This window comes from Acomys minous, assembly GCF_964271855.1.
Source record: "Acomys minous genome assembly, chromosome: 15".
Classification (NCBI taxonomy): domain Eukaryota; kingdom Metazoa; phylum Chordata; class Mammalia; order Rodentia; family Muridae; genus Acomys; species Acomys minous.
Genome location: NC_140497.1, coordinates 34,520,296 through 34,546,621, shown reverse-complemented (window position 1 = coordinate 34,546,621; position 26,326 = coordinate 34,520,296). Strand labels below are relative to the sequence as shown.

Below are 26,326 nucleotides of genomic sequence, written 5' to 3'. Positions count from 1 at the left end.
ACAGAGTGAGTTCCAGGACAGCCAGGACTACATACTGAAAATTTGTCTCAAAACAAAGCCAAAAAGCCAAAAAACAAACCTTCATTTCTAAAGCCCAATTAAATACATTCAAAACAACCACAACCTTAGGCATGTTCTTGTCACCTGACATGGAAACTTCTACTTATCTTCCCTGAGTGAGGTCATCTCTGGTGCACACGTATGTGCTCTGTGTCCTAAGCTGATGGTTCTTGGCTCTCTCAGCATTAAAAGTGTCAAGTCAGCTTCTGAAAAGTATCTGTGCCAGAGATGCGCAGCAGATGCTCTGCCACTAACGGTCTGGAACAGTCTTGTGAGAAGCAATGAAGAAATACAGTAGGGAAGTGGCAGCATGCTGCGGGGTCAGACCATCAACAGACTGTGTGTGCTTACAGAAGCTTCTGTCTGCTCGTACACTCCAGCTCGGCCAGCGCATCCGAGGCTGCTGAGCACTGGAAATGAAGCTCAAGGTCTTTGTGTCATGTATCGTGTGTGTGTGTGTGTGTGTGTGTGTGTGTGTGTGATATATATATATATATATATATATATATATATATATATATATATATATATATTACAGAGGATGGAATGTGAAGCTTGTACATTGTACATGTGATACACCACTGAGCTATAGTCCCAATCTTAAGATTTTTAATATAATTAAACATAATAGCTACACGTAAGTAGTGGCCATCTTATTGAGAAATGAAAATGTAAGGGACAAAGCTGATTGTCTCTGGTTACTGGGGAAGGCTGAATGGAAGAGTTTAACATGACCCTCAGAGTTGTACATGACCTTGAAGTTTTTCAATCATGGGAGCAGGTAGCAATGATCTCTGTCAGAATAGAGTGGCTCTTACACTAGGGCCTCAGAAATGACTAACATGTGGCACCGTCTTGACCCTTTTAGGTGTTCCGGCCATTAGAATTGTTTTGCTGAGTCCTGGGGCCTCATAGCCCCCTGTGCTGTTGGTTTAGCATAAACACAGTCTAAAGGTATCTATGCAAATAGCGTTTTCTTCCTATTGAATTTTTTTTTCTTTCTCTTTTAAAATCAGGTATCAAATTGTAGTGGAAATAATCCAAGCAACTACAATTAGCAGCATTCCCCAACTGAAGAGACACAAGGGTAAGAACGGATTCGTTTTCTCCAAGTGCACTTGTAAAAGGGCCTCAGTCTCCCCCAGAGTCCACTCTCCTGTCAGGTCTTCGGCAAATTTGCTGACATGTACTTCAGTAATTTAAATCTATTAAAACTATGGTTTACTACGGTGGTTCTCAACCTTCCTAATGCTGTGAACTCTTAATATAACTCCTCAGGTTGTGATGATCCCCAAACAGTTATTTTTTTTTTTCCCAAGACAGGGTTTCTCTGTGTAGCCCTGGCTGTCCTAGAGACCAGGCTGGCCTCGAACTCACAGTGATCCACCTGCCTCTGCCTCCCTAGTGCTGGGATTAAAGGCATGCACCACCATGCCCGGCTCAAACAGTTATTCTTGTTCCTCCTTCATAACTGTAATTTGCTACTGTTAGGAATGTAAATATCTGATAGGCAGGGTATCTGATATGTAACCCCTGTGAAAAGGTTGTTTGACCCCCAAAGGGATCGAGACCCATGGGTTAAGAACTACTGGTCTAATATAATTAAAGAAAGTAAAAGTAATTTCATCCTGACAAAATTTGTATTTTCTTTGTGTGTGTGTTCATGTATGTGTAGACATGTGTGCATGTGTGTGCATGTGTATATACATGTTGAGGCCAGAGGACAACTTTGAGTATCATTAGGCATTTTTTATCTTTCAGGCTGAGGTAAGGCTGAAAAGGGCCTTTCCCTGGCCTGGAACTTACCACGTATGCTAGGTGGTTGGCCAGTGTGGCCGCAGGGTCCACCTGTCCCCACTCTGGCAGTGACAGGGTTACAAGCCCACACTACCAGCCCCAACATGTGTTATGTGGTTTCCAGGAATCAAACTCAGTGCTTGTGCTTCCAAGGGAACCACTTTAGCCTTAAAAGCCTAAAAATTTAACTGTGGCCACAGATCTTAGCGCTAAGCTTGACTGAGTATAATTTCTATTCTACTCAGTGTGGTTTTCATTGATGTTTCTGTTTGATGTCACTTAAGTGATCCCAGCAGGTTAGTGTCGGGGTTCGCTTAGTCTTTCCCACCAGGTAAGTGTTTCGATTGGTACGATTTCTCCTCTTTCTACTCTTGTGTTTTAGTTTTCTAAGGCCCAGATGTATGTGCTACATCATTTTGCCTGTTTGTTTCTCTTCAGATGAAGTAGGGCTCCTTACCTAGGCTTGACCTGGGGAGAGGTTTGATATGAGGGTGGCTTTTAGTTCCTTGTCGCTTGCCTGTGCTCCCACATTTCCCCTGCTGCTTCATATATGTAAAGTTGGAGGACATGCTACAGCACAGAGCCTTCTGCAGACAAGTCACCTGGAAGAATAGACTTCTAAAAATCCCCAGATCTAGCTGGGCGTGGTGGTGGCGCACGCCTTTAATCCCAGCACCCGGGAGGCAGAGGCAGGCAGATCGCTATGAGTTCAAGCCAGCCTGGTCTACAAAGTGAGTCCAGGGCAGCCAAGGCTACACAGAAATCCTGTCTCGAAAAAGCAAAATAAACGAAAAAAAGAAAAACCAACCAAACAAAAATTTCCCAGATCTGTTTAGGTCCCTGCCAGGCAGTGGTGTTAAAAGAACAAATGAGAGTCGAGTCGGGGACTTTAAAACATTCTGTTGCCACAAGTTTCCAGTTAGCGCAAGAGCAGAAAGAAGCTTAGTCTGAGGACTTTGCCCTGTCCCCTCCAGTCACTTGCAGAACACAGGAGCTGTGTGCAAAGGAAGCAAGGAAGGTACAGATGAGGAAGAGGCCCTGGCTCTTGAGCTCAGCCCCTAAGGAAGGCCTTACGTACATGGCCACGAAAGTCTTGTTGAACTTGGTGATGATGCTTCAGCAGTGAAGCAAAGTCTCACTGAGCTGGGAGGAAGTCAAACAGTAAAGAGCCACACACTTGTGAGGAGGTGGTAAGCACTTTGGAAAGCAGTGTGTCTAGGTGGAGGGGGGGGGGGTGTGAGTCAGGGCAGTAGGAGATGCAGTCAGCTGGGGTAGGGGCGGCATTTGGGAAGGGTTGGCCAAAAGAGACAGGCTGGAGGAAAACAACCAGACAAGAGCTCACTTAGGTACAACGGCTGGTCATGATGGGCCGTGCTGGCGCTGGGAGGCTTGGGGCTTACTCTGAACGAGGAAGGCTTGTCTTTGAGGCCTGCGGTAAGGGCGCCTGCGGTAAGGGTGCCTGCCGTAAGGGCGTTCTTCTTATCCTCGCTGCTCTCACAGGGAAGGTGCTTCGCTCCCAGGCAGTTTGACACGTGTTTTAAGGAATGCTGCACTTAACATATGGGCATTTTGTTCACTACCCTCATCTCTTACACGGTTTTCTTTGTTGGTGTAAGTTCAGCACAGAAAAGCCCTTTCTCACTGGGTCACTGTGGTTCCAAGTTGCACTGTCGACAATAGCATGACGAGGTCTCTCCCCGGTTGCTCCATGCCGTCCTAGGTGGAAATTCTCTTTTTGTCCAAAGCATCCATGTTTTCTATGCTATTCACCTGCCAGCCGTATCTACTTAGCCCTTCTGCTGACTCTGCAGTTGTTCACGTAACTCTTACTTAAAAATGGATCCAAGGGGCACGAGTAACAGTGATGGCAGCTTTATTGCAATGTTTTGTTTTAATTGCCTAGCTCACTATCATTCTTAATGTCTTGCTTTGCATTTAAATTAAGTTCTATTTATTTTATTTTTTATTTTAAGTTTATTAATTTATTCAGATTATAACTAAGTTGTTATCCCATCACTTGTATCCTCCCATTCCTCCCTCCCTCCTGCTTTCACCCTATTCCCCTCCCCTAGGTCCATGTCCGAGGGGGACCTCCTCCCCCACTATATGGCCATAGGCTATCAAGTCTCATCTTGGTAGCCTGCTTATTCTTTCTTTGAGTGCCACCAGGCCTCCCCACCAAGGGGAGGTGGTCAAATATGGAACACCAGAGTTCATGTCAGAGTCATTCTCCACTCTCCACATAACTGCGGAGAATGTCCTGTCCGTTGGGTAGATCAGAGTAGGAGTTCGATATTTACTATTATATTGTCCTTGGCTAGTGCAATAGTTTGAGCAGACTCCCCTGGGTTCCGATCCACCCATCACAATATTCTTCTTGTAGGTTTCTAGACCCACTGTGTCCTTCTATTTCCCCATCTCCTATATTTCTCTTACCTAGAGTCTCAGTAGGATGTCCTCACATCTGTCCCAATCTCCTGGTAAGTGAAGACTTTCGTGGGACATGCCTTTTGGGCTAGTGCTTAATTATAAGTGAGTATATACCATGTGAGTCTTTCCGCTTCTGGGTTAACTCACTCATTGTGATCATTTCTAGTCCCATCCATTAGTCCACACATTTTGGGATTTCCTTGTTTTTGAAATTAAGTTTTATAACTCTTTGGAATGTAATGATAAAAGCTTAATATATGTGAGTTTGGTACTGTGTGAGTCTTAGGTATCCACTGGGGACCTAGAAGATACTAAGCTTGGATAAGGGGAGGCTATTGTAGATGGCCATCTTCTCCCTGTGCTCCACTTGCCCTTCTTTAGCACTTGTCTTTCTTGTCTAAATCTCCTATTGACAACAGTCATGCTCGGTTAGGGACCACCCTGATGATGTGCGGTGACCTTACTTAATTCAAAGGCAACAACAAACAGTTCAAACCTTCAAAAACAAACAAACAACAAACAAACCTTTAGATAACTTAGTGTGCTAAAAAGAAAATGAAAAGAAGCAAGGCACATACTACACACTTTTAATCCCAGACTGACTCAGAAGGCAGAGGCACGTCGATCTCTGTGAGCTTGAGGCTGGCCTGGCCTATGTCAGCAGTTCTAGGTTAGCCAGGGCTACATAGGAAGACCCTGCCTCAAAAGAAGGAGGAGGGGGCGGGGATGAAGAACAGGATTGGAGGAGAGAATTCAGGAGAGACAAAGGTTCACAGGTCCTTACGTCTGAGAAGAAGCTTGTATCCAGCATCTACAAAGCTTTTACAGCATAGTCATCAAAACACAAGCAACCCAGCAGAAAACTGTGCTATGTATTTGAGTGGATGTTTCTACAAAGATGTACAAATAGCCAAGAAGCATGTGAAAATAATATGATTAGAGAGTAGGGAAATGCAAATCAATACTGATATATCATTCCATACTTCCTAGAGTGACTAAAATGATACCTGGCTGGGCGTGGTGATGCACACCTTTAATCCCAGCACTCCGAAGGCAGAGGCAGGTGGATCACTGTGAATTCAAGGCCAGCCTGGTTTACAAAGGGAGTCTAGGACCGCCAAAGCTACACAGAGAAACCCTGTCTCGAAAAACAAACAAACAAACAAACAAAAAAAGATACCTGACAGACCATAAGCATATCATTGAGATTGCAGAGACTCTGGAATCCTCATACAGTCACCATGGAAATGGAAAGTGAAAATTGGCAGTTTTTGAAGATTTTCATCATAAAATTACCATGTGACCTAGCCTTTCCATTCCCAGGTGTATACTGAAGGAAAAGTGAGGTTGTTTCCCTCAAAACTGTGCACATTAATATTCACAGTACCATTATTCAAAAGACAAAAATTAGAGACAACTTGCGTAGCCACCAACAATAGATAAAGTGTGGTGTAGTCATACAGTGGAATATTATTCAGCGGTGAAAAAGAGTGAACTTTGAAAGAATTGTAAAAAGAAGCCAGGCTCGAAAGGCCACTCCTCATATGACTCTGTTGACGTGGGATGGGTGGCACAAACAGTGGGATCTTAGTCTCCTAGGGCTTTCAGAGTAGCTTGAGATGCATGAAAAATGAAGGAACACATAAAGAGTGCTCAACATCGTGACTGTGCTGTCAGTGGCACAGCTCTGAATTTGTATTTTAAGTAACCATTGAGTTGCATATGATAAAAATAAATGGGTGAGCCAGGCGTGGTGACACACGTCTTTAATCCCAACACTCAGGAGGCAGAGGCAGGCAGATCAATGTGAGTTCAAGGCCATCCTGGTCTAAAAAGTGAGTCTAGAACAGCCAAGGCCACACAGAGAAACCCTGTCTTGAAAAAAAATATATAAATGGGTGAAATTTATCATTATGAATTATATTTTCAGTAAGCTATATTAGACATAGAATGGCTGGAGACTTAAACTCCACAGTGGATCTCTCTTGAGCAGGGGGCTGGAGTACCCCATATAGAAATTTCTCATCCCCAGTCCTCATCCACTGACTAAGCACAGGAGCATGTAGGAGTGGCTAGCCTGGCCGTATCTCACGACAGCACACGGGTCAAATATTTCCCCTGCAAGCTTCGCTCTCAGTCCTGACCTCATGTAGCCCCGCTTTGTCCAGCTTGGCTTTTAGGCAGAGGCTCTCCTAGAACATGATGGCTCCATGCTCGATGGCTTGATTACATTCAAGAGGTGAGAGGTCAGCAGTTGGTCTCCCGAGTCATGGGAGCTTCATGGCTCACGTGGGAGTTGTAGTGAGGAGTCTGCTGAAAGCAGGAAGAGCCCTGGAGGCCTTCAGTGGGGATGAGGCCCTAGAAACAGGAAGTGCATCAGACAGGACTCTAGCTGAGAGGCCTGCAACGGAACTCACGCTTAGCTTGTAAGCATGAAAATCTAAGTGTGTGTGACGAGGACATCATTCTAGCAAACTGACAAATAGTGACCAATTTGTTTCTGGTTTAGTTTACTCAACAAACATTCTTCCCCCAGATTTTATTCACTCAAGCAATGGACAAATATATACTGTTTGGATTTTCTTCATTACTGACATTTAGTGGCAACTGAAGGAGGTTGGCAAACACTGGCTAATTTCCAGGAACTGTTTCCAGTCTTCCCTGTCTTTGCCAGTTGGGCTGGACATTGCTGACGACCTGTGTAGCTCTTTTCAGAGGTCATGGTGACGTGAAAGTCTGTACAGCTCTTGCGATAGCACTCTGGCTCTCTCAAACGCTTCGTGGCCTTCCGCTTGTTTGGCATGACTCTCACTCTGCCTGCCTCCTGCCATTTGTCCCACCACTGCACTCCAGCCTCATGGACTTTCTTGTCCCCTAGCTCGACTTATCTTTCCTCTCTAAACAGTTATTTGTACCCTGTTTCTTCTTCGTGTGCTACTGTCTTACTGTCACACTCCCAGGAACCGCTGGCCTACCCATCGTATTTAATGTCCGCTATCTCTTCTCTGAGCTCAGGGCCACTTCCTCTGATTCTGGGTTGTTAGGAGAGCCCTTGAGATCTTCTAAGATGCTTTGTATCAGCAGTGAGTGCCCAGGAATCACTAGAAACCAGTCTTTCTTTACTCAGCAAACATTTCTTGGGTGCCTTCGTATGTTAGGTACAGCAGTGCAATGACTAAAACTGTCCCTGAACTAAAGGAGGTCATAGTCTACTGATAAATGCAGCAGTACTTACATACTCAGCGTACAGTAGTGCTACAGATGTGTGGGATGGTCAACCTGGAACAGCGGCTAAGAAATAACATCTCTTAAAATTAACACCGAGTAATATGAAGGTTGAGTATCTCTCAGTCCCATTGAGTCATGTAAAGTAGATGTAAGTAGATGGTTCCCGATGCACATAGTCAGAGAGAGAGAGAGAGAGAGAGAGAGAGAGAGAGAGAGAGAGAGAGAGTGTAGTGAAACAGCCTTAGTGTTTAGCCTGTATCAAGTGGACACTGTGCTGGTGCTTGTCATGCAGTGGAGGGACAAGGCTTGATAGGTGAACAAGAGCTGGACCTGAAATGCCTTGGCACCATCCTAGTAAGTTTGGGCTTAATTCTGTAGAGCCATGTTCTCAAGTGACAGTTTGTACTGCATTCACCTGGGCGACTTTGTGAAACCCAGGTGACTTGGCCCTACTCCAAAGTTCCCAGCCCTGCAGATCTGTTTGAGTTCAGGGGTCGGCATGCTCCAGTGTCCCTCAAGCACCTGCTACTTTGCTGCTACTTATGGGGACCCACATCCTGAGAAGCACTGCTGTAGGTGGACCAGAGGCATCTTAGTGGCCAACACACAGCTTTCTATTTATGGGTAGCCACAACAGCCAGAGTACTTGAGAAATGGGTTTGTAGAATCTGTGGCCCAAATGTCAGCATGCTAGTAGTGACGGGACACTGCATGCTGCAGCTTCCTGTGGTTGGGCAAATAAGCCCAGTATTGTCAGCTGCTGTTAATGGTTTCTCCTCAGCTGTTCTGAATCCTAAAATGTTAATAAGCTCGAGAGTAGCATTCATTCAGCGGACTCCAGGCAAAGACATGAAGCTGATCTTTGTGTGCTGGAAATGCTGTATGTACAGTGCATGTAAGAGAGCTGCAGTTGGTGAAGATTGGGCTTCTTTGTGTTCATTTGCTAAGGCTGGATCATTTTTTAGAGTGTAATTAAACAGCTTTGAAGTTAAACACATCAAATAGAATCATGCGTGTATACATTCATGTACATAAATTCATGCCCACATAACCACACCCTGTCACTTGCTAATGAGAATCATGACGATTGTCATTACAAGTCGCTGTTAAACACATCACAGAGCTGCTCTGTTCAGTCTAAAGGGGCTAATCTGTGGGCTCTGGTGGACATGCTGTGATGCTTTCTAATGCTTTAATACGGTCTGATTTTGTAGCATTAGTAAATATAATTTATTTATTCACTTTGCATCCCGGTCATAGCCCTCTCCCTCCTCTCCTCCCAGTCCCACCTTCCCTCCTCCGACCCTCCCCTATTCCTTGGAAAAGGGGAGCCCTCCCTACACACTCACCCCCCCCCCCAGCTCATCAAGTCCCATCAGGACTGAGTTCGTCCTCCTCCCCTGTGGCCTGGCAAGGCAGTCCCATCAGGGGGAAGTGATCAAAAAGCAGGCAACTGAGTCAGAGGATAAAAGGACCTAGAGATCTACAAGAAGACCAACAGAGCCAACTAACCAGGACCCAGAGGAGCCTGTAGAGCCTGAAGCATCATGCACGGACTGGACGTAGGTCCTCTACACAGATGCAGAACCTATGGGCAGCTCAGGCTCCATGTGGGCCCTCTAGTAAGGGGAGAGATGGATTTATGTGTTTTAAAAGATTTATTATTTTCATTTTTTGTATAAACTTTAGTATTTGTGTGTGTGTGTGCATTGTATCCCCTGGAACTGGAGGTAACAGACTGCAGCTCGCCTCATGTAGGTGCTGGGCACTGAACCCAGGTCTTCTGCAAGAGCATGCCATTCCTAACTGCTAAGCGCTCTCTCTAGTCCCTGAGGTTTAAATGTTATGTCCCCCTAAATCAGTTTATTGAAATGTCCTCACCAGGTGACGGTAAGGCCATACAAGTGTGAAGACTTGGGTTCCATCCCCAGGATCTATATAAAAGCCAGGAATGGCAGTATACACCCCTAGCTCCATGCTGGGGAGGCAAAGACAGAAGAATCCTTGGAGCCTAATTACTGGCCAGTCTACCCAAGTCAGTGAGCTCCAGGTTCTGGTTCTTGTCTTAAAAAAAAAAGCTGAGAGTGATTGAGAGAGATGCCTGCCCTGTGTTGATTCCTGGCCTCCACCTTTATATGCACACGTGTGCGCATACATACACCACCCCTTCCCGCCAAAAAAGGATGATTAAAGCCTGATAAATGAACCTTTGGACAGCCAGCCTGCTGTTGCCCTGTTCTTGCTTTTGGGGGCTGTGGCCAACGCTCTCCCCACCTAGTTCTATGGTGAGTGCCATCTGCAGCCCAGCATTTCTACCGTCCCGTCCATCTTTGGCCTTGAGAAGTTTGGGCACTTCTACTTCCCTCATTGCCTTCTCATGGCTCTATTCTTTTTTTTTTTTTTTTTTTTAATAGCCAACCCTCTTCCGTTCTCCCCAAGACAGTGTTTTGTAAGACCGGGCCCTTATAAAACGAACTTGAGTCCAGAGACATTAAGCAATCTCTCTGGTTCGAAGGTAGAACAAGCTAGTGACACACGTGAGTCAGAATTGGTAGCCAGGTGTCCTGCTTTTCAGTCACAGAGTGTCTCCACGCACTGATGATTCCCCTCCACAAGAAGGTCTTCACCTCAGCGTTAGGAGGTCACACCACACCGATCTGTTGGCTTCTCGCACAAGGCAGACCTGGAAGCCACGCCCTTAAATTTTGCGTGTGCACTGACTTGGCATAATTACCTCAGAAACGCACGTTGGAACCCTAGACAGAAGGAAGCTCTCCCAACCTCAGGCGCAGCACATTAGGATGACCTTGCACCTACCCTGTCTCCACTGGGGAGTGTGTGGCTCTGCTCTCAACTCGCTGTGGTTTCTACTTCTTCCTCTGCGTTGAAGTGACACTTGAGGCCGGGACATCTCAGGCAGTAGGTTTGATAAGGTAGCCCTGTTTGCCCTTCCTTCAAAAAGAACATAGCAGCCTCAAGCTGAAGAGAAAGGCAAACACTTTAGAGTTCCAGGCAGCTTTAATTTTCAGAGCTTATGACAATTAGTAGCTGCCAGGGAAACGCTGCCGTCTTGAACCTCGCCTCTCTCTCTCTCTCTCTCTCTCTCTCTCTCTCTCTCTCTCTCTCTCTCTCTCTCTCCTCTCTCTGCATTTAAAAGTAAAGATTTTTTCTCAAAAATTAGCTTTTGTGACTATATGTTTATATTGATACAGCCACAAAGCATCTGATATGTAGTAGACTAATTTAAAGCGAACTACCTTAGCTTTATCTTCTCACAAAGAAAACTCCAAAATATTTCCCCCCTTTTTGATAACTTTTGAGTCAGCTGGTGCTCTGGTTAGTACTAGTATTATCTGACATAGAACACATATGGGAAAGCACCCACCGTGGCATGCATGGGCGGCTGTAGACCTCTGGCTGTATGTCAGCCTCACACAGGTAGGGTAACTCTGGAAGGTGAGACCTCAATTAAGAAAGTACCCCCAACCAACTTGGCCTGTGAGCAAAACTATGGTGCATTCTACTGATTGATAATTGGTGTGGAGTGCCCAGCTAGTCACTGTAAGGCAATGCCACCCCAGGGCTTGTGGTCCTAAGTACTAAAGAAAGCAGGCTGTGCCAGCCATGAGGAGCATGCCAGTAAGCAGCACTCCTGCCCTGCCGTCTTTCCATGGAGACCTGTGACATGATAACCATGTAACTGGAATAAACCCTTTCCTTCCCAGGCTGCCTATGGTCATGGTGCTTACCATAGCAATAGGAAACCCCAAATAGGACAGAACTTGTTAACAGGTTAATTGGGGTGTCGCTTTGGCAGACCTGGCCGGCCATGTGTTTCTTTGGAGGATTGTGGAAGGACTTGTGCGTCTTTAGGCTAGAAAACCCATTGGCTGCTCAGAGGTAACTGAGATGTAGGGTCTTAAAGACGATGCTGGGAGCAGTGCAGGTGATGGAGACCTGGATTGTGGGGCTTCAGAGGGACGTTTGAGAGTCCCTTACAGACACACTGGAGCTGTTTTATATTTTGGATTAAGGACTCACTTTGTAGACCAGGCTGGCCTTGAACTCACAGCAATCCACCTGCCTCTGCCTCCCAAGTGCTGGGATTAAAGGTGTGCGCTACCACGCAGGGCTCCAAATTGCTTTTTTATCCTGGTGTTTAATCTCAGCAGTAGAAGCCCTAACTAAACAGCAGACTTCTCAAAGCCCATCAGAAGCCTTGTGGTGCTTCTGAGTTGAAGAACGCAATTCTTTCCCGGAGTCTCGGCTCCTGCCTTCTCCAGCACCATCCAGATCTGAGCTGCGTCTGCATCTGCCCTGCAGGGCCCAGAGCTCTGTTCTCCCCTGGCCCAGGGTTCTCATTTCCAGTCTTGGCAGTTCTTCTCTCCGCAACTTTCTACTGGTCATCCTTGTCTGCATGAATGTGATGTCCTTAAGAGAGCCCAGGCTAGCCCTTTGTCACACCATTTGAGGGTATCTGTATTTTCCTTCATTCCCATATTATACTCTCCAGTGTTGATACTATCTTCGGTTCTTTTCCTCACTAGACTCTGAAATGTTCGATGAAGTAAAGCAACGGTCCTTGAATCTCAAAAGCCAAGCCGGTGCCTGACAGACATACAGTGAACATGCAGTACATGTCTATAAATAAACATGCATAAATAGCCATATACAGATATTATATATTCATGTGTTCACCAACCAGTCTCTGGGTGTACATAGAGAGAGGCTTTACATGTGTGTGAGATTTATAAATGGTTGGATTTTGTATTTGTAGACCTGTACATGTTTCTGATGAATTCTCATCTGTTGAATTCTCATCTGTTGTTTGAAATACAGCACATCAAAGCTGGGTGTGGTGGCTCAGGCCTTTCCTCCCAGCACTCAGGAGACAGAGGCAGGCGGGTTTCTGTGCCAGCCTGGTCTTCAAAGCAAGTTCCAGGTCAGTTGGGCCTCAAAAATAATAAAATAATTTAGAAAATTAAAAGGCAGCACATCAGATACTGGTTTGGCTCAGATTCTTATGTCCCTTGTCTCCTCGCTGACTGCTTTTCCTCCTATTCAAGGTAAGGAGTCGGCTGCCATGAAAACTGACCTCCTGAGGGCCAGGAACATGAAAAGGTACATTAACCAGCTGACGGTGGCCAAGAAGCAGTGTGAGAAGAGGATCCGACTCCTGGGAGGCCCTGCCTATGACCAGCAAGAGGATGGGGCCCTGGATGAAGGGGAAGGGCCTCAGGGCCAGAAGGTAGAACCTGCGGCTTCCTGTTTGACTGTATCAGTTTATTATAAGCACAGTGTGAGCACACGCCTGCTCTTTTGCCACTTTGTCATTTAAGACCTGTTTCATTGCTACAGGCTCGTGTTGTCGAAGGGCAGTCGATGATAGGCAGGTAGGGGTGTGTGTGTGTATGTGTGTGCACACGCGCACATATATCCCACCCTCCTTTTCTTTGCTCACTTCCCACCCCCTTCAAGAGAAACATGTTCTGTTTGTAGGGCCTTGATCAAAGTCACCCATTATCAACCAGATCAAAAGTACCTCCTAAGAAGTAAAGACTACTTCATTTAACTCTCACCAAAGTGTTGTGAGCTCTTTTCTTGATGTTTAGATAATGAAGTGGTAGATTTGAGTATCTTGCCCAAAGCCACGTAGCTAGGATGATGCGGAATGAGGTAAGTCCCAGCTGGGCTTGATTCACAGATCTACCCACTAAGCCATAACGTGGCAGTGCCGGCTTCTGTACCACTGCATCTTGGACTATTTGCTGATGGAGACTGGAGCCTGCAGAGCACACACTTTCTAGCCCCATTTGAGGATCTACTCCATGTGCAAGGACCGTGCTCATCTTCTAAGACCTGGGACAAGCTTGGGCGGGGGAAACTGCTGCAGTGTGTCCCACGGAGCTTGAGGAGCCGGGCTTCACAGCAAAAGCCAAATCCCTCTTCTGTCAGATACCAGCCACGAAGAAAATGTTGCTATAGTTTAACCATGGCAGCAGCCTCTAACGTCTCCTTCCTCTGACTTGCCGTCGGAGCCCCTAACAGTGTGTGTCTAGGCTGGAGTCAGGTGACTATTATACCTGCCCCTCCCCCTCCCTCTTCTAGGACTCAGTCTTCATCAGAGCCTCTTCTGGGGGGTTGCCGTCCTATCAGGCCAGAGTTCTGTAGCATCTCACACAAGTGGCACCAGTGCAGCCTCAAGGAACCCCTCTGTGGTAGTGCGATCCCTGTGTAGTCTGTCTGTCTGCTCACAGCTATGCTTTGTGACATTCTGCTTTGTGAATGCAAAATGGGAGCTTTGCTGTGGTGTTGTTGTGATTGGACTTGGCAGGTTGAATTTTGCCTTCTTCTCCTCAGTTTTTGCCCTCTTAATGTCTACTGGTATTTATCACAGCGAAGGAATCCACCTGTGTTCTTTCATTATTTAAATTCACTTACTCATTCAACAGACACATTGAGGATTCACTGTCTTTTGGTTATTGGATTAGAGTAAGGGGTAGGATAAAATGCTTATTTTCAAAGAATCTCATTTTATTATAAGATAAAAACGTAAGCAACCCAGTAGAAACACAGCATGTACGCCTACGAGAGGAGCCTAATAGCTTTCTAGTGTTGAGGGTTATAGTACCGGGAAGTCGTGGGGATGGAGTTTCTGTGCATGGTGCCCTGTGATGACTACAAGGAATTCATTCTTTCTAAATACTCAGGAAAGGAGAAACACATTTCTTATAGCATGAGCTCATCCTTACAGTCAAAGCATTTTCCTCCGGTTTTAAGGCTGGACGACGCAGATAATACTGTAGAATCCCAGTGGTGGTTCGTCCTGCTAGAGTTAAAACGGCTTTGGTTTGATTTTTATCTTCATCAATGGGTAGAACGCTTTGCTATAACCTAGTCCCAATCTGCAAGAATTACCATCAAAATTACTTCAAAATATTCACTTCTAAATTAGATGAACCATCCAATTAAAAGAAGGAGATTGCCAGCGTGTAGAAGGCTGGGAACTTCGGGTGTGTATAAGAAATGAGCCGTAAGGAACAGTTGGGTTGATAGTGACAGGGAAGAGGCCGTGCCCCTGCGCCCTAATGGAAAGGAATCTGGAGCAGCTGGTACCGCGATGCTTTCATTCATATGTACTCACCTGGAAAGTGAACCTTCGAAGTTTTGGTGTTTTAATATACCAATATCTATTTTCCCAAAAACTCATGATTCAGCCCCCTGCTCAGTTTTTGTTGCTGGCTGTGATTCCTAACACCTATTATGAAGCTTCGTGATGTAGGGGCAGCCTCCTCATTCTGCAGATTCTAAAGAATTGAGCCAGAGTATAAGCTTACTGGATTAAAAGTTTTTATTGCCACATGAAAACAAAGAAACCTTTGTCCTGTTATGCTCAAGGAAAGACCTCCCCCCCTTATCTGCCCCATATGCACACAATGATCCCAATAGAAAGATTGAAGAGTTCAGAAAAAATAAAGGGGCAAGAGAATTTAAGGGTAGAGTTGACGGCCAAACTCTGCCAAGACAGGGTAAGCAAATCCTCAATAGTTCCTGCCTCACAAACATGTCTGTCAGATATATTGGGCCAGAAGGCTGAAGATTATGCTCCAGCGTTATAGAAAAATTTGGGTGACTGTTCAGGCAGCAAACTTTCTTTCTTTCTTTCTTTCTTTCTTTCTTTCTTTCTTTCTTTCTTTTCTTTCTTTCTTTCCAATTTGGAGGCTGCTAGCCTGCACTTCCTGTTAATTCAGGTAATTTGTTTTATTCCTTTTCGTGTCTCTGATAGGGTTGAAGACCAAATAGGTTAGTTTCACAGTTAAGCTTAGTTGTTTAGGGATTAAGATGTTTTTAGATCTAGACAGATGTTTTAAGTTGATAGAGATGAGATATCATAGATATTGAGTTACATTCAGAATTCTAGGCTCACCAAGATAAGAAAATGTTTTCTTCAAGGTTGCCAAATTCAAATAACCAAAACACTATGAACATAACATTACTGTAAGTCCCGATTGTCTCATGGTTCTTCTTGCTCTTTGTAGCTTATTTTATATATGTGTAATATTATAAATATATAAGTAAAAAATATTAATTTAAAAAAGGAAAAAAAAATGAAGCTTACACATGAGTGGCACTAAGCGCCCGACTTTTCCTCTGAGACCAGCTTGCACATCATTTTATTTGATCCAAGGATAAGTCAAAGGAGCACTATTGAACGTTGTTTAGGACTGTGTCCTGGGGGTAAAAAAACATGGCCCCCTGGTGCCTTCTGCTGCCGCCGTAGTCCTTGACTCTTCTTCTGAAGCCAAAGTCGATAGGAGTTTCACTCTACTTCCTGGGAGCGCGTAGTAGGGCTATGATTTCGGCTCCGTGGTGTTTCCCTGGTGGGGTTTGTGTATCCCAGGATCACTGAGCTGCCTAAACAAAAAACAGGCTGCAGCATTTGTGCCACCTGCTTCTCCTGTGGGAGACTGGTTCTGTTCCGGACGTAGTGGTGAGGGAAATGCAAAGAGCTGTAAAGTAGATCTAAAACAAAAACAGACACACAGACACAAACAAAACCCGAACTTAGTTGAAGACTTGGCGAGTAGCACAAAATTGGTATGTTTGAGTATTGAATATTCAGTGAGTCATTTTCCTTCATTAGTTTCCAGAAACTGCTTTAAAAAAAAAAAAAAAGTCCTCCTTTCTGCCTACAACACAGACTAAACACAGGCTGCTGAGAGAAGGGTTGGGTGTGTTGACTTTTTGCATGTGACTTTTAGAGATATGTTAATAGTGATATTTCAGAACATTTGCAAATTACCATCATGTTCATTTTTTAAGAATTTCAGGATAAAAATGTCCAATTGTATTTGAGTTCCACCGATTAAATGTTATTTTTATTACTGGTTTAGACTAAGGATATGGATCTTAAAATGTCTTTTAAATGAATTTGTGGCATTTCTCCGACTTGAGTCACAATTGTTATGAAGGTCATCTGCTTCCTCTTACTACTGCAGTCCCCGCCCGTGGGTGTTACCTCTGTGTCTTCAGATATGCAGTGTTTTCTTTTCCTGTGGATGTGCAAAATAATTAGTGAGTGGTAGAACTGATTTGCTAACACATGTAGTGGAATTTTAGGAGCCAATTAAATAAGGTAAAATAAAAATTTACATAAGATTTGTTACTGACTATAGTGTACTATAAACAAAAAAATCAGGATATAAGTTTATTTACATTTTTCTTTAGCTATATAAAATATGATTTGAAAAAGTACAAGTACCAAACCATTAGGCTTTAGTCTTTTATACATTTTTCTTCAGTTTATTATTGGCAACTATTGCTTTTAGCATCATGGATCCCATTGGACAAGGATTGTTATCTGTGTCTGGATAGCAAGTAGATGTCAAATAAATCTTTTTTGAATGATTAAATGCTTAAGATGAAATTAGTGTTTTTTGAGTATATGCATTTTGAATATTCAGTAATCTGAATTTAAAATTTAGGAATGTGATATTTTATCTTATTAGGCATATTATATTACATTGTCTATGAACTGAAAATGCCCTTTTCCCTGAATATAGAAATTAATTCATGGACACTAAGAGCAGACTGGTATTTGAAATTTGATCTTTAGAAAACCTTTTTGTCTTAAGGTTTCTATTGTTGTGACAAGACACCATAACCATGGCAACTCTCATAAGGAAACATTTAACTGGTGTTGGCTTACAGTTCAGAGGTTTAGTCCATTGTTATCATGATAAGAAGGGTGGCGTGCAGGCAGACATGGTGCTGGAGAGGGAGCTGAGAATTCTACATCCAGGTTGACAGGCAGTGGGAAGAGAGAGTGACACTGGGCCTGGCTTGAGCATCTGAGACCTCAAAGCCCACACACTTACTCCAACAAGGCCACACCTCCTAATTAGTACCACTCTCTATGGGACTATGAGATCCATCTTTATTCAAACCATTATACTTTCTTATATTCTTTTAATAGATTCTTCAGTTTGAAGATATTATGACCAATCCTTTCTACCGGGAGCACTTTGGAACATACATGGAACGGATGGACAGACGGGCTCTGATTGGCTTTTGGGAGTCTGTGGAACACCTGAAGAATGCTAACAAGGTAGTGTACTTATGTGTTAAGGAAAATTAATCATTAGATAGTGCTAGGCAGCACATCGCCATGTCCATGATGCCTCAGGATAAGTAGTATTAAAGGAGCATTTTACATCATAATATCTCAGCACATTATGGCAAATAAAATTGTACTATATTTATATAGAAGTTGCTTTTGACTGAATAGTCAAGGAGTGAAGGGGAAATATTTACAAATGTACCTAAAGATTGGATTTCATCATATGTGCCTTTTGTTTTGTTTTGGTTTTGGTTTTTTGAGACAGGGTTTCTCTGTGTAGCCTTAGCTGGCCTGGACTCGTTTTATAGACCAGGCTGGTCTTGAACTCACAGAGATCCACCTGCCTCTGCCTCCCGAGTGCTGGGACTAAAGGTGTGCACCACCACGCCCGGCTCATAAAAGACTCTCTTATCACTGTTACCTCAGCCTACTAAACTGGCTCTGTCATCATGTGTATTTCATCACCATGTGCAATTTTCGTGCTTTTTATTCTTTCTATTTGTGATGTATACTTCTTACAGTAGTTTTTTTTTCCCTTTTATTTCACATAAAATGTGATCGAATAAAGGGACACGAACGTCTTTGGTTTCCAATGCCTCTTACAGCAAAGACCCAGTACATGATGCATGGCAGTATCTAAGTTCTCAATACGTAGCTCAGAAGAATGTCTGTACATTCTTTGTATAGGTAAGCCTAACCCTCATGCATACCACATGTACTGTATCCTCAATGGCATTTGAGTGACTCGTTAACATAAGTGCAAAGAGCATTTAATTTCATTTGCAAATGAATGTTGCCAGAATAGAAAACCAAATTAAGTGCCCGCTATAGCACATGTCGCACTAAGCAGCTGAATTCAGTCTTGTGATAGTTTAAATTCTCAGGGATACTTTTCATTGCTGACTTACAAGGCACAAATTACCATCTGTTACTCAAATATAATCACTAGCCTTGACTCCAGCTGACTTTTGCTGCTCTCAAAAGGATATTGTAAAGCCTAATCTAAAGCGTTTCCCCAAACTACTGAATATCATTTGAAACATTTCAATGTAATAAAAGCCTGACAGCGCAGTGAAAACATGGCAGCCTCCTCAGAGCATCCATAGTTTGGTCTGACAGCCGGATAAATGAGTCTTGTTTATTACGATGACACGTTTTCTTTTTTTTTTTTTTTAACGACCGTCTGGAAGTCTGGGTTAAGGGAGAATCATTGAGCACGTGAGGATGGAGGGCATAGAAGGAGAGGTTTGTATGTCCCCAGGAGAGCAGCAGTCACACATGCACGCGCACACGCACACACATGCACATGTGTGTACCTCTCAGGACTGGGCCGTCCCATGTGGCTCAGGACAGTGGAGTCACTGGCAAGTGTGACCTGTGGCGCACCCCCGCCGTGCTTGTTGAGTATGGTTATTCTTCTCACTTCTCTCTGGGGTGAGAATTGGTTTTCATGTTTGTGAGGTGAGCACGTCATCCTGTGATTACGTCGGATAAAAGTTGGGCTGACTTCCGTTTGTAAGTCACGTCTTCTCTGTGAAGTTGAGGAATCTGTTGCCTAGGAGAGCCAGTCTTATTCTTGACTTATTTTCCTCCAGCATTTTACAGATACTGACTGCTCAACCTAAGTATTCATTTCAAAGAAGTGGTGGTTGTGTATCGAGGTCTGCTATTTCCCCTGGACCCTGAATGTGAGCGCAGAAGGCCAAAGCCCCAAGCTCACAGTGCCAGGCTTCACCTGGATACTGTCCTTCTAGTGTTAACACATAGGGAATTGAGTGGGAAATCATTTCCCTCAAGGCAGGATGTCTTACCTTTCTCTTGCTTCACCTTCCTGTCTTTTCAGAATGAAATCCCACAGTTGGTTGGTGAAATTTATCAGAATTTCTTTGTGGAAAGCAAAGAAATACCTGTGGAAAAGTCACTGTACAAAGAAATCCAGCAGTGTCTCGTGGGAAACAAAGGTATTGAGGTGTTCAGCAAGCTGCAAGGAGCCGTGTACGAGGCGCTGAGGGACAGGTATTACCCCTCCTTCATTGTCAGCGACCTGCACGAGAAGCTGATTATGAAAGAGGAAGAAAAGCAGGACCCGCAGGTGGCTTCCGAAAGGGACGACCCGGTGAGTCACCTTTAATACTCACGTCCACTTCTCTGTGTGCCTTACTTTTCTTGTTGTTATGATCAAATGTCTGATGAGAAGTTGAGGGAAGAAGGATTTGAAATAACTGAAATGTAGGAAAAATGTGTCTGAATTGTGTGAGTTCATGTGAGCTGAGAGTTGTCCCCAGCAAGTGCAGCAGCAGGAGGGACCTCAGCACAGTGCACCTACAGGAATTGTAGTCGATGGCAAAGTCCTCGCGTGTGCAGCATTGCTTCTCAGGAAAGACTAAGCAGGAGGAAACCAAATAATCTGTGGTTTTATAGCAGTCTTTCCCAAATCACACTGCAAATGCTATTGACCTGTAAAATATCTGTTGGTTTGAATAATTAATTTTCAAGGGCAGTGCTGATTTGAGCAGTTTTTAATTAATTTTTTCCATACAAAATATTTTGATCGTGTTTCCCCTTCTCCAACTTCCTGAAGATTCTTACACACACACACACACACACACACACACACACCTATACACCTTTAATGTTGTGGTCTCGGTGTCTCCCTACTCACCCCCCCCCCAATAAAAACAACAAAAATGCAAGAAATAAAGAAAAAACCCATAAAAATGAAAATAAAAACCAGGCAAAAGACCAATAAGACAAATATATGCCCAAAACAAAACAAAAAGTCTACAAAAATATCACTGAGTTTGTTAAATTTGAATGTTTTATTTTAAAGTATCTCATAATACTGCTGTAAGACTGTGGAGGATATGGCAGAGGGGAACATCCCAGTTGAAGAGATGGCACCTCAGATGCTTTTTCTGTTCCACAGTTTGGGAACTGATCCGTGGGTTCCCCTCCCCTGTTTGGGCTGATCACCTGTTACCTGTTACGTTGCTTTAGAAAAGTGTGCTAGGTTCTTCTGCAGTGTTCTTCCCTTCCCTGGTCTGGGGACCCAGTTCCACAGTGGGTGGCAGGTCATTTTCTGTCCTTAGAAGATACACTGGCTTACTGTTTCTCTGCCAGGGTTCAGGAGGTGAGGCTGGCGAGGAAGCAACGGAAGGCACCAGTGGGATTAGCGATCAAGCCAGCTTCGCTGCAAACAAACTCCGAGAGCTAAATGAGAAGCTTGAATACAAAAGGCAAGCTCTAAGTTCTATTCAAAATGCACCAAAACCCGAGAAGAAGGTAACTGTCCTGCTTTCAAGGGTGTCTCTGAAAGTTTGTCTTCTTTGATCAATAGTAGTTTTCAGTTCATGCTGAGAAGGGTCAGCTTCCTTCAGGATCCTCAGCAGGAGCAAGTCCCCTCTTTAGTTTGTATTCCTACAACTTAGAGAACATCACAGAAGAATTATGGGAGTCGGGGAGGAATGGTTTGCTAAAAGCCAACAGGATTGAAAACTTGAAAATGTTAGTTATTTCCCTTTCTACTGCAATTCCAAACACCTGTTATGTCGGCTCCAAATAATGTGCTTCTTCTCTTTGCGGGGGTAGGGGGGATGTGGGGGGGTGAGGGGTGGAGGGTGGAGTGGGGGGGGGAGAGGGAAGGGCACTGCTGATGGTTAACAGCATTTGCTTCTCTTGCCATGGCTCAATTCCCAGCACCCACATGGCCGTTCACAGCTATCTGCAACCCTTTCCCGTCTTTCCACTGCAGGCACCAGGCACACAGACACTGCGCAGTCACACCTGCAGGCACACACTCATACATATAAACTGAAATAAATGTCTGGAAAAAAGATTAAAAAAACATAAACAATCTGGGGTTAGAGTGATGACTGCGTGGTCAAGAGCACTAGTTGCTCTTGCGGTACATCTGGGTCTGCCCAGAACCCACACGGCGGCCAACAGCTCCAGTTACAGAGGATTTGATGCCCTCTCCGGCCCCTGTGGGCACCGCATGCTTGTGGTGCTTGGACATATGTGCAGGTGAAACACCCACAGACATACAATAATACATTTTTTAAAAAAATGTAAGCAGTGGAGACAGGGAGGGCCTTGTGGGGTAAAGTGCTTGCTACACAGGTGTGAGAGTCCGAGTTTGGATTCCCAGCATCCATGTAAAACCCAGGCATGGTGTGACGTGCCTGCAGGAGACAGCATCAGCGAGACAGATGGGCAGAGCCTGGGAGCCTGCTGGCCACACATTCTACCCAAACTGATGAACTGCAGGTTCTCTGAGACACCTGTTCTCAAAATAAGGGGGAGAGTGATTGAAAAAGGCACCTGATATTGACCTGTGACCTCCACATGTGTGTGCACATTCAACACACACACACACACACACACACACACACACACTTAATATGTAAAGAACAGCTCGCAGATTGGTACTGCCTCCCCCCAGCCCCCACCCCTTGTTTTTATGTCCCTTTGGGATGACTTGTTCTACTACACCGCTCTCCTCTTTTCCCGCATGTGTTGAGGAGAGCAACTCAGAGTAAAACAATTTTAGTGAATCACATTGGGTTTTCATCTTTGATGCTTCTTTATTACTTCTCTCATGAATACTCAAGTGATTTTATAATAGGAGAGTACCCCTCAAACAAAATGTAAAAAAACCAAGACAACATAAACATTTTAAGAACCTACAGTCAAAATACTGATTCATGTGCAATCTGGTCAGTGCTCCATTAGAGCAGTGGGCTTGCTTTAAGGACAGACACGGGGAAGGCCCTCAAGAGGCTGTCCTGTTCGTGCTGATACTTTCCCAGAGCACACGAGGGCAAGAGAAGTTTGGGAGTCGCTTTGGTCGCCCTAGGAGGCACCAAGCAAAGGAAACAAACACTAGGTCTCCAGAGTGGTCATAGGACAGAGAGATTCATCTCCCCTCAGCGTGGAGCCATCCCCAGTTAGCGCGTGTGAAGCATGCATGGAGAGCCTCCGCTGACAGGAGAAGCAGAATCAGCTGGATTTGCCTCAGTTCTGATCCAAATGTGTTTCCAGCAAGCTGTGTGAAAGATGAGCTCCAGCGAGTGTCCTTCAGTGAGTTCTGGTTTGGGGGTCATCAGTTGGCTGAGAGACATTCTTCAGCCTCTCTGAGCCGCAGTTGAGGGATTCTGAAGTGATTGGGGGCGTCAGGGATGTGATGGCTTCGCATGCACGCTAACCTCCAGCCCCAGTGAGGGCAGTCCAGATTTCCTGTTAGATCAAATTGTCCCCCGGGGCTATGCAGGGCACCCTCTGCTCCCGACAGCTGTGCTCAGGGCTTGGGGCTCTAGGAGGAGCCTCATCTTCCTTGAAGTCATTCAGTTGGAAAACAGAAGACATGTCTTAACAGGCAGGCATTTGATTTGTTTGTTTGTTTATATTGATGTTGAAAAGACTTTGGTAATCCTTACCAGGATGTTTGGTTTTTTTCTGAGTTAACCATGAATCAGCGTTTCCTGAGCGTGTGATGGCGGTCCTCCCCTCACTTGGGGCTTGGCATACCACTCCACCTTTCAGACCTCTTCACCAGCAGTGTCATTAGCTGTTGAATGAAACGTTAGCCCAGGTTTTACTGTATTTCTCTAGAGAACTTCCGATTCTGAAGCAAACTGTAGGGTGTTATTGGGGGTAAGTCATTAACTGGGAAGAGTTCTACAGAGGCTAGGAGCAAACGCATGGTGTTCTGCTGATCTCTGTGAAAAAGCCAGCAAATCGTGGATCTGGCAAGATGGCTCAGTCAGTAGTGTTTGCTGCACAAGCATGAAGACCTAAGTTCAAATCCCTAGTCCCCATGTAAAAAGCCAGGCATGCCGATGCCCATCTGTAACGCCCAGTGCTGGGATTGCAGATAGGTGTCTCCGCAGAGCTTTCTGGCCAGCCGGCTACCGAAAATGAAACAGTCAGCTCCCTTTTCAAAAGCCAAGTGTAAAGGGAGCTTTTGTTTTCCTGGTTCAATTGTCTAGGAGGCTTACTGCCTCCTTCTGCTAACCTAGGCCTAGCCCTGGAAGATCCTAGTCTCCCTACAACCTAACTTAGACCTAGAGTGTTTTCAGCCTCTGAGCCCTACTGCGTAATAAGCTCACTGTTACTTGTTCTGGGCTGGCTGGCTCAACTCAGCTGTTCTGCCTCAGACTTCTCTCCCAGCTGATTTGTTTACTCGGCTTCTCTCTCTTGGACTGGAATTGCTCTGCTTGGCCTCAAACTAAGCAATCTGCTCTAATCTGGCTTCTTCTCATTTTTTGGCTTGTTCCGTCTTCACCTGAGTTCTCTCTCAGCAACCCATCTCTTTACCCTGTCCTGGTAAAACTCCCTCCTCTCTCTGTAAAACTGCCTATTAAGTAGCTTCCCTTTCCTCTCTCTTCTTGCGAGAGTTGGGTGAATCCTATTCTGTCAAATCTCTGATTTGTCACCTTTTCACCACTCAATTAGACATCACTTCAAACATGGGTGCTTCCTTCTACAAACTAACTCTACCTTTGTTTGGGATTAAAGGCATGCAGCACCATGCCTGGATGTAAGCTTTTCTTTACCTGATACTTGCTCTTGAACTTAGATCTCTTCTGTTTGCCTCTGTCTCCTGGATTAAAGGCATGTTTGTATTCCAGCCAGATCCCATAAGCCTTTGGGTGTGATCCCTTGCCAGCTAGACCACATAGACCTAGACGGTCTTTAGACGTGATCTCGTGCCAGAACAGCCATGTTCTGAATTAGCATTCCTCTACAACCAAATGTGAAGAAGACACCTGACATCGACTTCTGGCCTCTGCATACACACAGACAAAGTCAATGTTGCAGTACGACTTCAGCCCTCAGGAATCATACTTCCTGGCGCTATGAAAATAAAGCCATGGTCTGTTGATGGTAGCATCAAGGGCGGGGCATAAATAGACACTGTGGTCCCCTTAGCCTTCCAAGGCAACAAGCCTAAAGGACTTCTCAGAGGAAGCTGCCGCCTGTAAACTGCAAGCTTTCAGAAGCCTGTGATATGTCTTATGAAGAAAGGGGACATCTGAGGAGAGGGCAAGCACAGTGTTTAAGATGTGTGTGTGTGTGTGTGTGTGTGTGTGTGTGTGTGTGTGTGTGTGTGTGTTTATCCGTTCATTCTTCAGTAGACACGAGGTTTCCTTTTACCTTTAACTGTTGTAGATAATGCGGCTCTGTGAACATTGGTATACAAATAACGTCTCAACATCTCGTTTCCAGTTCTTTTTAGATACATACCCAGAAGTGCAATCGCACAGCTCTCTGGTGACTCTGTTTTTCATACTTGGAGCCAATAGCCACACTACTTTCCAGCATTTGCACCATTTTATAACAAAGAAGTGTTCTGGTCTCCACCCTTTACTTTTCCTCTTTCTCCTTTTTAATTTTTTGATAGTCCCCAGTAAAGGGGACCTCGCTGTAGTGTTGACTTGCGCTTCCCTACTTATCAGTGCCACTGGCCATGTTTTCATGTCTGTTAGCCATTCATCTGTTTTCTTTGAAAAACAGTGTATGCAAGTCCTTTCCCCATTCTTAAATTAGGCTGTTTGCTGTTGTTACTGAATTCCAGAAGTTCTCTTTCTGCTCTGACCGTTGAAGCTTTATCGAGTATGCGATACAGAAGATTGCTTCCTGTTCTGTGCTGGTCCTCTTCACTGGTTTCATAGAACAAAAAAATAAAATAAAATAAAATAAAGAAGTACTTTTGCTGCTTTTTTTGTCACCTGTGCCTTTGGTGCCATACTAAGAAACTGTAGCTAAACCTAGCTGCACAGAATATGCCCCTTACGCTTCTCTCTGGTTTTATTTTGTAGATTTTGGCCCATTATTAGTTAATTGTTGGAGTCCACCTTTATTCTCTTGCATGGGGGTACCCAGCTTTTTGTTGTCATTTGTTGAAAGGCTCTTGGCACCCTCATTGGAAATCATGTGGCCACATGGTTGAGCTTTTATTGGGGCTGTCGACTCTGCTTGCAGTCTTTCTGTCTTTCTGTCTCTCTGTCTGCCACTCCCACTGCTTTGAGGACTGTACTTTTGTAAGTTTGTAAGTCACGGAGTGTGAGCCCTCCAACTTTCTTCTTACTCTTTCAAACCTCTTTGGGTTGAGGGGTTTCTTGAGATCCCATATGAACTTAGGCATGGATATTTCTATTTCTGCCACTGAAATTATGATAGTTATTGCATCATATGAGTGTGTTACACTGGGTTGTGTTGCTGTTATTGCAACAATACCAAGTCTTCCAGGTCATGAACTTAGGGTCTCTGTTGAATGGTTATTAATATTTAATATTGAATTATTATTTTAATAAAATCAGCAGTTTCTCCTTAACCTAATTTGTACCCAAATAACCACATAGAGAGACTAGGATCTACTTAATTAGCCTATAGCACAATGCTGTGCAATAATTACTCCATCCTAAACCTTCATGCTAGTATAGTTTCTTCCCACTCAGATTTCCCACTTTATATTTGCTTTTTACTCATATTCTAGGTCTGGCTCATTCCTCTTAGTGCTTCTCGGTCCTCTCTACATGCATCCCTCCTGTCCTTCCTGCTCTTTCCTTCCCTCACTGGATCAGGATGTCCCACCCTATTCTCTGTTATTGCTCAGCATTGTCTAGTTGGCTTTTCTTGGCATGTTTACACAAACTTGAGAAAGGAGATACTTCAAATAAACATCACAAT

At 44.5% G+C, this 26,326-nt stretch overlaps 1 protein-coding gene across 3 annotated transcripts in view; it reads left to right on the top strand.

Moving 5' to 3' along the window:
- SNX25 (sorting nexin 25) overlaps window positions 1-26,326 on the top strand; it is a 133,655-nt gene that overhangs the window by 68,503 nt on the left and 38,826 nt on the right. For all 3 annotated transcript variants that reach the window (XR_014774924.1, XM_084758940.1, XM_084758941.1), the window contains exons 6-10: window positions 1,077-1,147; window positions 12,582-12,763; window positions 17,492-17,623; window positions 19,479-19,751; window positions 20,756-20,917. Coding sequence is in view for 2 of the 3 variants with exons in the window: in XM_084758940.1 (XP_084615066.1) it covers window positions 1,077-1,147; window positions 12,582-12,763; window positions 17,492-17,623; window positions 19,479-19,751; window positions 20,756-20,917 (820 nt within the window). In the remaining variant the exon portion in view is untranslated. The remainder of the gene's footprint in view (window positions 1-1,076; window positions 1,148-12,581; window positions 12,764-17,491; window positions 17,624-19,478; window positions 19,752-20,755; window positions 20,918-26,326) is intronic.